Here is a 12,919-nt window from a genome sequence, read left to right as displayed (position 1 = left end):
GAGCCACTCATGGCAAGCCAGGAACATTTCCCCCAGCTCTCTTCCCCTTTCCTCCCTGCCCCAGGAGATGCATTTCTCCTTTAACGCGGGCACTCGGGACTCTGGGATTTGCTGGATCTTCCAGGAGAAAGAAACGCAGGATTTGCTGGATCTTGCAGGAGATCAAGCCTCACTCCACCCCCCAGCTCTCTCACCTCCTGGGTGGAGTCCTTGTCTGACGTTCCTTCCTCCTGGCTTCCCGATTATCCCCTGGCTTGGCTGGCTCCGGGGCTGCTGCCGTGACTTTCGTGAGCGGCTGAGGGACTGGGAGGGCAGTGAGTTTCTTCACAGATTTCTCCCTGGAAAAAGGACAATTTTCAGGGGTGTGATCCCAGGGGGTGGGCACAGACCACGGACATCCTCAGAAATGATGTGCCCAGGTTTGCTGTTGTTTAATATTCTAGAGATTATGGGATCCTGGAATGGTTTGAGCTGGAAGGGACCTTAAAGCTCATCCCACTCCACTCCATACCACGGGCAGGGACACTTGCCACTATCCCAGGTTGCTCCAAGCCTCATCCAGCCTGGCCCTGATGTGATTCCTGTAGCTACAAACCTTGGCCGTTCCCCCAAAACACAAACACCACGGATTTCCCCACAGGGATTTGTTCCCCATATTCTCAATCAATTCATCTTTTCAGAGACAAATTACTACACAACAGCCAATTGTGGAGATATTTGACTTGTAAATTAACTCCTGAAGCAGACTGGGTGGAAACGTTGTTTCTTATCCATTTAATTCCATCATTTTTTATCCCAAATGCTTACAGCTGCTTAAAATCTGCCAGTCAGGCCTCAGAATGAAATGCACACAGTTAATGCAAAAATTCTCTTTTTAACTCCAGCACCCAGATCAGGAGGGTGCAAAACAGCCTGTGGGTGCAAGTATCCCTTGGATCTGTCCCTTGGCTTGTGTTCCCTGTGGAAAACTCTGTGGCAACCCCACTGTGTGATCCAACACTCACTGCATGAGATGGGAATGGCTCTGGCTCCTCAGTGCTGCCCAGTTCGGGGCTCAGAGCACTCCAGCCCTGCTCTGACAGCTGGACATTGCTCAACTCATGATCCTGGAATGGTTTGGGTTGGAAACACCTCGAAGAGCATATTCCACCCCCTGCCATGGGCAGGGACACCTTCCACTGGTCCCAGGCTGCTCCAAGCCCCAACGTCCAGCCTGGCCTTGGGCACTGCCAGGGATCCAGGGGCAGCTCCAGCTGCTCTGGGCACCCCGTGCCAGGGCCTCACCACCCTCACAGGGAAGGATTTCTCCCCAATATCCCATCCATCCCTGCCCTCGGGCAGTGGGAAGCCATTCCCTGTGTCCTGTCCCCTCCAGGCCCTTGTCCACAGCCCCTCTCCAGCTCCCTTCAGGCCCTGGAACATCCCAGCATTGATTTCGCACCTATTAACTGGGGAGGAGGTGCTGTCTGCACACACACACTGTTAATTCCTCCTCCTCCCGTGCTCAGTATCTGCAGTTATCCCCTGCAGAACACAGGATTAAGCCCATGGCATGTCATCCAGTGCCAAAAATCCCTGTGCTGGGGCAGGCTGCTGTGGCATCACCAGACCAGCACCGGGAGGGAGCACAGACATCGCTGCAGGGGCCTCAGAGGGCTGAGCCCCGAGTGGAGGGGAAAAAACCCCAAAAGGCAGCATAACAAGGGACAAGAAGTGTGGCAAAGGGGACTGTCCTAAATTCTGGAGAATTCAGGGGGATTCCCATGGTGTCATTTATTTGCAGGTCAGCTTAAAAGAGGTGACATCACTACGGTGTTGTGTCACCCTCCAACGTCCCCGTAATTTGCCACCGTGGGGTTTGTGAAATAGCAATTTCAGGAATTCAAAAGAGCAGCAGGGCTGTCAGAATGAGCCAAACCCAGCTGCAGAGAGCTCCAGTCCTGTTTTCATCCGTCTCCAGTGTGAAAAGTTGATGAAGCTGAACCATTTCTTTATTCTAAGGCTGTGGATGCAGAGGAAGGAACTGGAACTTTGTTGTAACTCCTATTACGTATATTCAGATTATACAAATGTATCTGCACACACTGAATGTTTCAGCAGTAAATCAGATGTGTTTAGACACTTGGATACAGTAATATTTAAGGATATTTGCAGAGTTTAACTTGGATTTAGTAAGTAAAAGTGTCATTATTTAATGAAATTTGCCAAGCTAAAAACTCTTCAATAATGGATGTATTCTGCACCTTTCATTTCTTTCTTAAATTCTCAACCAGGATTAGAATCCATGAATGGTTTGGATGGGAAGGGACCATAAAGATCCTGTTCCACTCCCTGCCATGGGACACCTTCCACTATCCCAGGCTGCTCCAAGCCCCATCCAACCAGGGATCCAGGGGCAGCCACAGCTGCTCTGGGCACTCTGTGCCAGGGCCTCTCCCTGCTCACAGCCAAGAATTCCTTCCCAATATCCCATCTAACCCTGCATTCCTTCAGCTTAAGGCCCCTGAAGGTCAGAGGGGCTCGTATGGACTCTGTTCAGAGGTATCCAGAGGAAGATGGATCCTTACCCTTTCCCAGGAGGTGGCAACAATTCCCCTTTAGCCTTCGCCAGTGGCTTGTGAGGAGATGGTGTTGGAGAAGGAGAGGGAGAAGATGAGAAGGACCTTGACCTGGAAAGGAAGGAGACATCACTGAGCTCAGGCTCTGGGGTTGCAGGAGCTTTTCCTGGCTCTCAGGGAGTTCAGCCACCATTCCCTCCTCCCCAGGAACCTGTCCCGAGCTTATCCTGCTGTTATGTTTGGACTCTGTGCAACAAGACTTAACTTCTGCCATCAGACCAGCGGGAAGAGTAGAAAACAAAAGGAAAAAATAGGATCAGCTGGAAAAGAGGCACTCCAGTTATCCCACAGCAACACCTGAGGCTGTCTCCATCCTCTCTGAATTCAGTCCTTAGGGAGCATACACAGGAAAATAAGTAGGATTTTGACTTGCACGTTCATCACTTTATGTCCCGTTAACTCCCAGAGCAGCTCATCCTTTCACCAGCAGCAAAACCCCAAAAAACTTGGGGGAAGGACACAAAAAATACACTTAAACCTAATACTGATCTGTAATTCCTGGAACACGAGGAGAAGCACTAATGCTGCATGCCAAAGGCAACCATCAAGGGCAGGAGCTGTTTCCTGAGCCCCTGGCAGGCACAACATGTGCTGGGGTTGGGGTGATTCACCCCAGTGCCAAGACTGGAAGTGCCTCTGTTGCAGCCCAGTGCCTCAGCAGCCTGACAGCTCTTCTGGGGAACAGCTGGGCAGAGGGTGTTGCTCACCCCAGCGAGAGGCAGCCAAGGGTGTCACCCACGCTGGCACTGCCCTCACGGAGCAGAGCCTGGCATGGGCTGCATGGGGGAAGCTCATTCTGCTTCCCAGATGGAATCAGCTCCCAGCTGAGCTTTTCCTAGGAGAAAGCAGTCTCCCAAAGTGACAGCACGTGTTTTTCCATCACCTGTGGGATCTGCTCTGGGTACCTGCATGGCTTCAGCTCTGAAGAGGTGCCTATCTAAGGAGCTAGTTCTCCCACTGTCTCCCACTTTCCAGACTTGGGAAACTGTCTGCAGGGGCAGGGAAGCTGTAGAGGAATAAATAATAATCAGCATGGGACACTGGAGTGCTACTTTGAAATGTCAGGACTATCACAAGACACAACTGCTTTAATAAAGAAATGGGATTTGCCTCCCGAAATCGAAATTCCAGCGCCATGGAAAGGAGATGCTGCTGAACTCCTTCCAGCCAGAAAATGCAAATGATGGGAATGTTCATCTACCACAGGCACAGCAAAGAGCCCAGCCACAACAGCCCTGCACTTGTGGGTGGGAGCACCAGAGAGAGGAGGGGGTGGCTGACGGATCTCCTTCATCCAACAGCCACAGCCTCCCTCACTCAGGGAAGTGCTTGGAGTGCTTTATTTCAATGGAGCAAAAAGGAGCTGTCAGGAAGCGTTTGGAAACCATTCCACCATTGGTTCCCAGTCCCAGGAGCCACTACCTGGACCTGCTGCCTGAGAAAGAGCTGTGCCTGGAGGAGCGACTGGAGTAGGAGCTGTAGGAGGAGGATCTGGAGCGCGAGCGGGAAGAGCCGGACCCAGAGTAGGTGGATGAACGAGAAGAGGACCTGGAAGAGAAATATTAAAATTCAGAGCTTCTTGAAAAGCTCCCAAGGTCTTGTTTCCAAAGATGTTCTTCCCAAGTTCTGCCCCAAACCCCACGTGCCTTCTCCTCAGGGAGCTGTCAGGATCTGCAGCCTCTCCTCAGATCCCCTTTTTCTCCTAGGGAGGATCCTGCTGTTGCTACTCTTTGCACCCTTCAATAAGCCTCCCTCTCTTTAATTACTGATTTTCCATCCATTTTGGCAACTGCTTCCACATATTCCATGCCTTTTCACTGGACAAAACCCTGACAGATCACCTGACTGGGTGCAGTGATCCCAGCAGGAAAATCTGCTTCAGGAGGGCTCTGGCTTTTAGATGCCTATCTCCAATTGAACGTGTTCCTCATTCCTCCTGGATACTTCCCCCCCTCCTTCAGGAGCTTCAAGTTCAAGTATTTAAAGGAAATCGATCCAGTCTGTGCCTCGAGGCTCCCAGATTCAGGGAGTTTCTTTCTGAAAGGTGCTTTTTATCTTATTTTCCACCGTTGGTTTCCAAGCCCCTTTCCAGCCCTCCAAGGCTCTGTTGAACCTCCACAATCCCAGTTCTCCCAGTAGCGTCAACCTGCTCTTACTGGACTGAGCTCAACTCCTCCCTCCATCCATCCCAGGGTGACCAGGATCCAATTCTTACAGCTCCCAGTTCTTTCTGCTCCCATTAAGGCCAGTTTCTACCTAGGTGAGTTGCTATCACCCAGCCTGCATCCAGCTCTAATTCACTGGAAAAGTGGCTTTTCCAAGGATTTCCTTTTCCTAATCTCCAACAGGTCACAGCACAGCTCCCACAGCTCCCTGCCCCCTTTGGCTTCCATCTCACTGCGCGTCCATAGGTGTTCCTGAGCAGCAAAGTCTTTGCATCCCCAAAAATAAAACCATGGAATGGTTTGGATTGGAAGGGACCTCAAGGATCATCCAGTCCCACAGAGCAGGGACACCCTTCCAGTGTCCCAGCTTGCTCCAGCCTGGGATGGAGAATCCACAACCTCTCTGCACAACCTGTCCCAACACCTCAACACCATCCCTGGCCACGAAGGAGCCCCATCCCATTCCAGGACACGCTTCCAGGATGTGCCAGACTCTCCCCTTCCCCTCACCTCGAGGAGCCAGAAGCGGACGCCGACGAGGCCGAGGTTTTCCGGCGCCTCCGTGCCCGGCTGGGGGACACGGACACGCCCAGTTTCTTTTTGGGAGACTTGGATCGGCGCCAGGGGTCCTTCCACTCGTCTGCCCGCTTGGATGGGGCACTGCCCAGCGCCGTGGCATCCTTGTCCTTCTTTGGTGGCTCGGGCTGGCGGCTGGAAAGCAAGGAAGAGGTCAGCAGCTGGATTTTGGGGGGGGTTATAAAGGATGATACACAAGGGACAAGGAAAAAATACTGGAAATGATAAATATATTGTAATAAAATGTATGAATAGATCCACAGGGCCATGGAAAAATCCCAGAATTCATCCCTTAGATTAATCCCTCTTAACCTCCCATGTGGGATTCCAGCACCACTTTGCGGGGAGGAAGTGTTAGAAGAACTCTCAGTTTGTGAAGCAGTGCTGAACCAGTGCTGCTCTGTAAACCAACAAAGCCACAATTCTGTGAGCTCCTGGCTGATTCCAGGCCCAGCTCCTGGCCTCCAAGGACTGCACACAAGCAAGAGGGAGGGGAATGGGAAACCTGGTGATCCCTACACCTGTGCCCAGCTCAGAGCTGGAGCAAGCCCAGCCTGGTGCAGCGGAGAGGGGTCCCCATTGAGCCTGGATTACTGCCATGTTTCCACTGCCAGGACATCCTGTGGGGCTGTCACGGGCCAAGACACAGTGCCTTCCTTTCACCCTCCCAAAGGGGACAGCTCCCTCCTCACCTGGGCACAAAGCAGGCTGGTTCATCCCTGGGTCACCCTCTGGGTGTTTATAAACACCCCCAAACGTGCTGCTGTTGCTGGTATCCACGCAGAGGTGCCCAGCCAGGCTTCACTCTCCATCTCCTCCCTTCCCTGGTAACGGTCCTACTTTCATTTCCCCTTTTTTTGTTCCCCACCTTTCCCTTCTCCTCTCCAACCCTCTGAAAATAATTCAGGGCCAACTTTTCAGCAGCTGCACCACACACCTCCTTAACTAGTCCAGGATGAGACTTTATTACCTCTCTTATCTCCAGGTGATTTAACTTGGAATTCTTCCTTGCCCTCACTCCAGCCTGCACTCAACTCCTCGATTACCTGCTTCTGACCTTCTCCCTGGGGTTTCAGGCAGAGTTTGGGAGGGATTAAAGCTTTCTGAAGTCTCTTGCACTCACCAAATTAGCAGGACAATGATGCAGTTATTCCTTTCCTCAAACTAATGAGTTTCCTGGGAACCTGGGGAAGGAAAGGCCCCTTCCCCGCTGCGTTCAGCCAGTACCACCCCATTACTCACACCACTGAAGCAACCACTCCCCACACAACTTCCTCTGCCTTTTTGAGATAAAAAAGCCACCTCCAAGTTTTCTAATAATTCCAGGGACACTTCAACAAACCCCAGGATAATGAAAGCTCTTGGTTAGGAGCCTGTCCTGCCCTTTGAAGGCTTCACACCTCCCTGAGAAGCCTCATCCCCTCCTTGTTGGCAGAGCTTCCTCTTCCTGAATCCAGGACTGGGATGTGCTGACCTAAAAATCCAGCATCTGACTCTTTCCTTATCTCTACTGATGTGAAAGCAATTTTTCTCTTTGTCCCACAACTCCCTTGGAATATTCAGAGGAAAACCCCTCCTTTCATGTTCACCCCTCCGACAAATCTCACCCCAGCTCCAGGAGAGGAGAATTGGGCGCTTCCATCCAACACAGAAGCGCTGAGTGCCCGGGAAGGGGTCCCGGGCAGGGTTATGGCTCAGCTTTATCCCCCAGCAGCTCCATTCCATCCTGCCCCTTTCCCAGCACTGCTCCAACACACACTGTTTAACTCAGCACAGGCTATCTGCAGTGGATTGGTCAAGTTTTCCAAGTTACAGCCACAATTCCAGGAGTATTTCATCATGGAGGAACACCACGACTCAGAACAGGGGGCTGAGACACACTCGACCTATTCTTTATACCCTGACAACATTAAATAGTCCAAGCTGGGCTCAAGGGCTCCTTCCAGCTGATGTTTATAAATCCATTTGGAATTGCCAATTTAACCTCTGGAATATCCTCAAACCAACCAAGTGCAGAGAGGGAAGAAAGGGAAGACTGGGAAAAGCCTCCACACCTTGCATGAAGCAGCAGGATAAAGAGCAAGGAAAGGAGGAGAGAAAACCATGTCAGGATGCTCATGGATAATGCCCAAATATCCTGCTCCAACGTCCCTTCCCATGGGATCACAGTCTGCATGCTCTGGGAGAGGCAGGGGGAATATTCTGCTGGCACAGGTGGGCTGAGAGGCAGCTTTATCCAGGATAAAACCTCTGGAGAAGCTTCTCCTGCAGTGTCTGAGACGACAAATGTGGAAGCCAACAACTGTGGCTCAGGTGGGACAGCAGGGAAAGGTCCTTCCCCCAGAGGGTGCTGGCACTGCCCAGGTTCCCCAGGGAATGGGCACGGCCCCGAGGCTGCCAGAGCTCCAGAACAATGCTCAGGGTGGGATTTTGGGGTGTCCTGGGCAGGGCCAAGTATTGGGCTGATGATCCCTGTGTGTCCCTTCCAGCTCATGATATTCCATGAATCCATGAACTAACGAATGCCCTCGCGCCTCTCCAGGCTCAGCTCCCTCCTGAACCAGTTTTCAGAAAGAAAAGTCTCCTATAGGATTTATTCTCCCTTAAAACCAACTCAGATTCACGTCCAGCAGCACATCCTGGGAGCTGGAACAACTCCAGCTGGACTGCAGAGCTTGGGCGCCAGCTGGGAGCAGGGATGACTCTGAAAGCAAATCTCATTTACTTGCACCTATTACCTGGTTTGATGCAATTCCCTCTGGATGAAGTCACTTTCTGGAGGAAAGGTTTTTCCCCAGGAAAACCACAACAGAAAGCCTCATTCTGGGGTGTGCTTGGCTTTTTGACTCAGCAGTAAATGCTGCAGATGAGGAAGATGCTGCTCCTGTCAGGACATTTTCAAAGCCTTTCCTCAGAGCTTCCAATGCGTGGCATCACCAAAGAAACTCGTTCAACCTAAACCTGGGATCTGATGCTGCTGGACTCGTCTTCTCCAGTGGAATTCAGGAGGCAGAATGGAAAGTGAGCTGGAGGAGCTGCCAAGATCCTCAGCAGCTCCCTAGAGGAACATCCCAATCCCAGCCTGGACAAATCCCACAGCTGGGACATGAGGAGGGGAGGACTTCTCCTGGCTTTCACTCTTCCAGCCAGGTCATTTAGTGCTGGATCTGGTGCTTGGTGGAGCTCCCAGCTCCTTACTTCCATAAATTAAAAAATAAGAACTGTTTGCTGCTGGCTCAGTGAGTCCAACCTGCCTTCAGGAGGGGCTGAGCCACGGTGAAAAGGAGGGAAGGAAGGAAGAATTCCAGGGCTGGTGAGCCATGGGATCAGCTCGGGAGCTCATCCTCAGCTGCCCAGGCTGCTGGCAAACCTCGCACACTTCAGCACAGAGACTGCCAGAGAACTCTCGTGTTCATCCCAATCTTTTTCACCAAATTCCTGTTTTTAGGAAACATTTGAAGTATTTCAGAATTAACTCCTAAGTCTATTCCACAAGGTTTAAAAAAAATAAATTAGAGGGAAGAAGAGACAAGACAAGAGTGACCAGAAGCACCTGAATTTCCAGCCTGATCCTCAAGGATCACTCCGGCAGCAGCTTCCAAAGGCAATTTTACCCTTAAAACAACTAAAAGCTGTCTCCCTCCAGAAGGAACGTGCTGATGCCCATTTGGCTGGAATCTAACGACAGCAATCAAGAGGAAAAGTGAGGCTTTGGCAGGGAGAGGAGGAGCAGAGGCAGCTCCAGCTGGCAGCACCCCGGCGTGGGTCAGCCCACGCACGCGCCCAGCTCCCAAATAAACCCGGCTCCCAAAAAAACCCCGGCTGAAGCACATCACCGAGTCCAACAAAACTTTGGAGAGGGGGGAAAAAAAAGGAGCTGCCCAACTCCAGTTCTCCTCATGTATTATGCAAATGCTGCCAAAGCATTTCTAATCTTGGAGGGCAAAATGAGCTTCCCGGGGAAAGCGCTTCCCGTGTCCTTCCCCCTCCCGTGGGACACGGCTCCCACAGGGAACCAAACCTTATCACCCCCGGGCAGCAGTGACGCCAGCCTGGCTCCGGGGCTGCTCTTCCAGCTCTGTTTTCTCCAGGAGGAAAGCCCAGGGATGACTGAACAGCCTTTGCATTTCTCGCAGGAAAGCTGCGATTGCGTCAGCAGCGCCGGCGCCGCTTTTCCTGCAGCGGCAGTGGAATTTTCCAGAGGAAGTGGACTCGAGGAATGACTGGAGCCATGTGCCAAGGCAGTTGTGAAGGGACCTGGAATTGCTGCAAAATAAATTCCAGCAGAGTGCAAGCATGCAGGGATTTTTCCTGTCTTGGAGTAATGGAGAGGGACAACAGCTCTGGAAAGGCAACTGTGTGCGTCCAGGACAAGGAATGCTGGCCCTTGGAGCTGCTGCCCACTGATCTTGGTGAAACATCAGCAGGGAAAATGCTTTTCTCAAGCTGTTTCCATCTGAAGCTGAGTTATCAGTCAGCTTGGGAAAAAAAAAAAAGGGAAAAAAAAAAAAAAGGAAGGATTTCTTCAAAGCCTGATGGGGAGAGGCTTGGAAATGAAAGAGTGGAGATACAATCTGAACCTCCAGGATGAAATCATCCCAGCAGGGAGATAAAGCTATCTGAGACAGCATCTCCCCTAAGGGCTGAGCATTTGAGGCCTGGAGAGCCTCCTCTCCATGAGCAGGAGGCAGCGATCCTGCCTGGAATGTGCCAGTGATCCTGCCCTGGAATTGCCTTGTTTCCCTAAAATCCAGGCTGGGGGATCTCCCAGTAATTCCATCTCTGAAATGCCAAAGAAAATCACATTCCTTGAGATCCACACCTGAGTCACTCAGTGCCCTTCATCTTGATCTGGGGTTACGAAACTCTGCTGCTGCTGCTGGGGAAGTGGAGGCAGCAGCTCAAGAACCGTAAGGACCAGCAGAAACTGCACTCAGCAGGAATGTTTTGTGGAGAACTTGGAAAGTTTGGTTTGATTCACAGATTTCATTATCATGGAATCACGGAATGGTCTGGAGGAAGGGACATTAAAGCTCATCCAGTCCCTGCCATGGGACACCTTCCACTATCCCAGGCTGCTCCAAGTCGCATCCAACCCAGCCTTGGACACTTCCAAGGATTCAGGGGCAGCCACAGTTTCTCTGGGCAACCTCCATCCTCAAAGGGAAGCATTCTTTCCCAATATCCCATCTAATCTGGCAGTGGGAAGCCATTCCCTGTGTCCTATCCCTCCATCCCTTGTCCCCAGTCCCTCTCCAGCTCTCCTGGAGCTCCTTTAGGCACTTGAAGGGGCTCCAAGGTCTCCCTGGAGCCCTCCCTTCCCCAAGCTGAACGCTCCCAGCTCTCCCAGTCTGGCTCCAGAGCAGAGCTGTTCTTATCAACAACTTCCCAAAAGAGCTGGGAGCAGAAATGAAAGCAAAGCTGTCTAAGCAGGTTCCATCGCTCTGGCTGGCAGCTGCACCACGAAAAACGGGGATGTAAACAAGTTGTTATCGTGTTTATCGCAGCAGAGCTTCCACGCAGGGCACTGGATTGGGATTCCAAAGAACCTTGGAGCAGCACAGGGTAAGCTCTGTATGTGAAAGGAAGGGAATTGCTCCTCTGAGCAGTCCTGGGACACCTGGAGTGTGCAGGAGCAAAGGTGCAGCTCCAGCAGGAGCAGATAAAACCCATCTCAGCCTGGGAAACCCAACACTTGCTTCCATTAATTCCCTGCACTCCAAGAAGCCTCCCAGGGAGGTGCAGACAGCTGGAGAGCAAACCCATGCCCCTGGATGGAGGCTCCTTTTCCCACCTTCACTAAATTTTCATGGATACAGGACTAGATCAGGGCATTCTACCAATGCCCAACTCCAAAACCAGGAAGAGCACATGGTTGTCTGCCCTGCCTGTTCTTCCTCCTGTGGCAGGACAAACGGGAACAAACGAAGGATTTCTTCTAGGAAATAACTGAGATTTCCACAGGGAAAACCAAGAGGAACCCAAACCCACCATCCTCCCACCCCATCTTTGTGCAGTAGGGTGAGATGCCATCACTAAGCCCCCAAAAACTGACTGACAGCTGCTTTCATTCAGAACCTCTACACCCAAAAAATAGGGAACAAATCCAGCTGGCAGCACTGGGAGACCATCAGAAGCTCTCAGGAGAGAAACAACAACCCAGGAACATCTAAAATTAGAGATTCTTCCAAAAAAACCCAATTCAGTTGCTTTGTGGCACACACACCACCGTGAATCACTCCATTTGCATTCCCTTTTTTTCCACTCCTTTATCAAATCGAGCTCATTCCAACGCTTTCTGACTCGCAGGCCCTGGACAACCTGCACCCGCTGATTCCAGACCTGGGTTATCCTGCTCATTAACGTGCTCAGAGATTAACAAAGTCAACTTGAACCGGCCTGAGAAAACAACCCAAGGGTGAGCACGGCCGTGGGATCACGTAACCTTTTGTCCCGGGATCTGCAGCACCTCACACTCCAGGTGAGGCCTCGGGAGCAGCTGGGAAGAAGCTCAACGCTCCCTGTTGGAAAGGTTTTACGAGGATTTGTGATTTGCCCTTTCTGACTTTGCTGTCAGCTGTCTGAGTGCCCACTCACGGGGTTATTTTGGTTTTTAATGGCTGCCTAAGTGCTCTCCATTTATAGGTTTTAGTCCTGACGGAGGGAACTTCCTTCCAAAGAAAGTGCGGTGTGTGCGATAATGACAGCATGGTCCTCAGGACACTGCTCCTTCCTGGCACCTCCTGGGAACATCTCTGAGGACAACAGCCCCCTCTTTCTCCTCATCCTACCTGCCACTGCTGTTCCATGGAACTTGGGGTCTGTATCATGAGAATCCCAGAATCACTGAGGTTGGAAAAGAGCTCCAAGATCATCGAGTCCAACCTGTGACTGATCCCCACCTTGTGCCATGTCCAGTCCTTCCTTGGGACACCTCCAGGGATGAGGACTCCACCACCTCCCCGAGCACCCATTCCAATGCCTAATCACTTTTTCCATGAAAAAATTCCTCCTGATGTCCAACCTGAGCCTCCCCAGGCACAGCTTGAAGCTCGTCTGGTCTGTGTGGGAAGAGGTTTAGCTCAGACATCAGGACAAATTCCAAGAACTGGAGATGACAACATCTCACTCCAAGGTTCATTTTGCCATGCTGCTCCTCACCAGAAACCTCCAGCATTCCCTGGAGACGAAATCCAGGTGGGAAAGAAACCAATGCCCATCTCATGGACCTTCTTCCTCCTTGCTTGGTCAACAACACCCAGCACCACCCCAGCTGAGGGGGCAGCAAAATTGAGGTTCCTTCTCTCTCTGGTGGGTCCAACTCAGAATCCTGGAATATCCTGAGTTGGAAGGGACCCACAGGACCATCAATCCAAGCCCTGGCCCTGCACAGACACCCCAACAACCCCACCCTGGGCATCCCTGGCAGCGCTGTCCAAACGCTCCTGGAGCTCTGGCAGCCTCGGGGCTGTGCCCATTCCCTGGGGAGCCTGGGCAGTGCCCAGCACCCTCTGGGGGAAGAGCCTTTCCCTGATCTCCAACCTGATCCTGCCCTGGCCC

At 51.8% G+C, this 12,919-nt stretch overlaps 1 protein-coding gene across 2 annotated transcripts in view; it reads right to left on the bottom strand.

Annotated features, from left to right (window-relative positions):
* Nucleotides 1-12,919, bottom strand: part of ZC3H18 (zinc finger CCCH-type containing 18) — a 43,034-nt gene that overhangs the window by 8,707 nt on the left and 21,408 nt on the right. For both annotated transcript variants that reach the window (XM_082289857.1, XM_082289858.1), the window contains 4 exons: nucleotides 5,294-5,494; nucleotides 4,041-4,166; nucleotides 2,568-2,669; nucleotides 195-338 (listed from right to left, as the gene is read on the bottom strand). In XM_082289857.1, the coding sequence (XP_082145983.1) occupies nucleotides 195-338; nucleotides 2,568-2,669; nucleotides 4,041-4,166; nucleotides 5,294-5,494 (573 nt within the window). The remainder of the gene's footprint in view (nucleotides 1-194; nucleotides 339-2,567; nucleotides 2,670-4,040; nucleotides 4,167-5,293; nucleotides 5,495-12,919) is intronic.

Source organism: Coloeus monedula (genome assembly GCF_965178545.1).
Source record: "Coloeus monedula genome assembly, chromosome: 13".
Lineage (NCBI taxonomy): Eukaryota > Metazoa > Chordata > Aves > Passeriformes > Corvidae > Coloeus > Coloeus monedula.
Note: the sequence above shows the minus strand (reverse complement) of the source record. Positions and strands in the feature narration are given on the sequence as shown.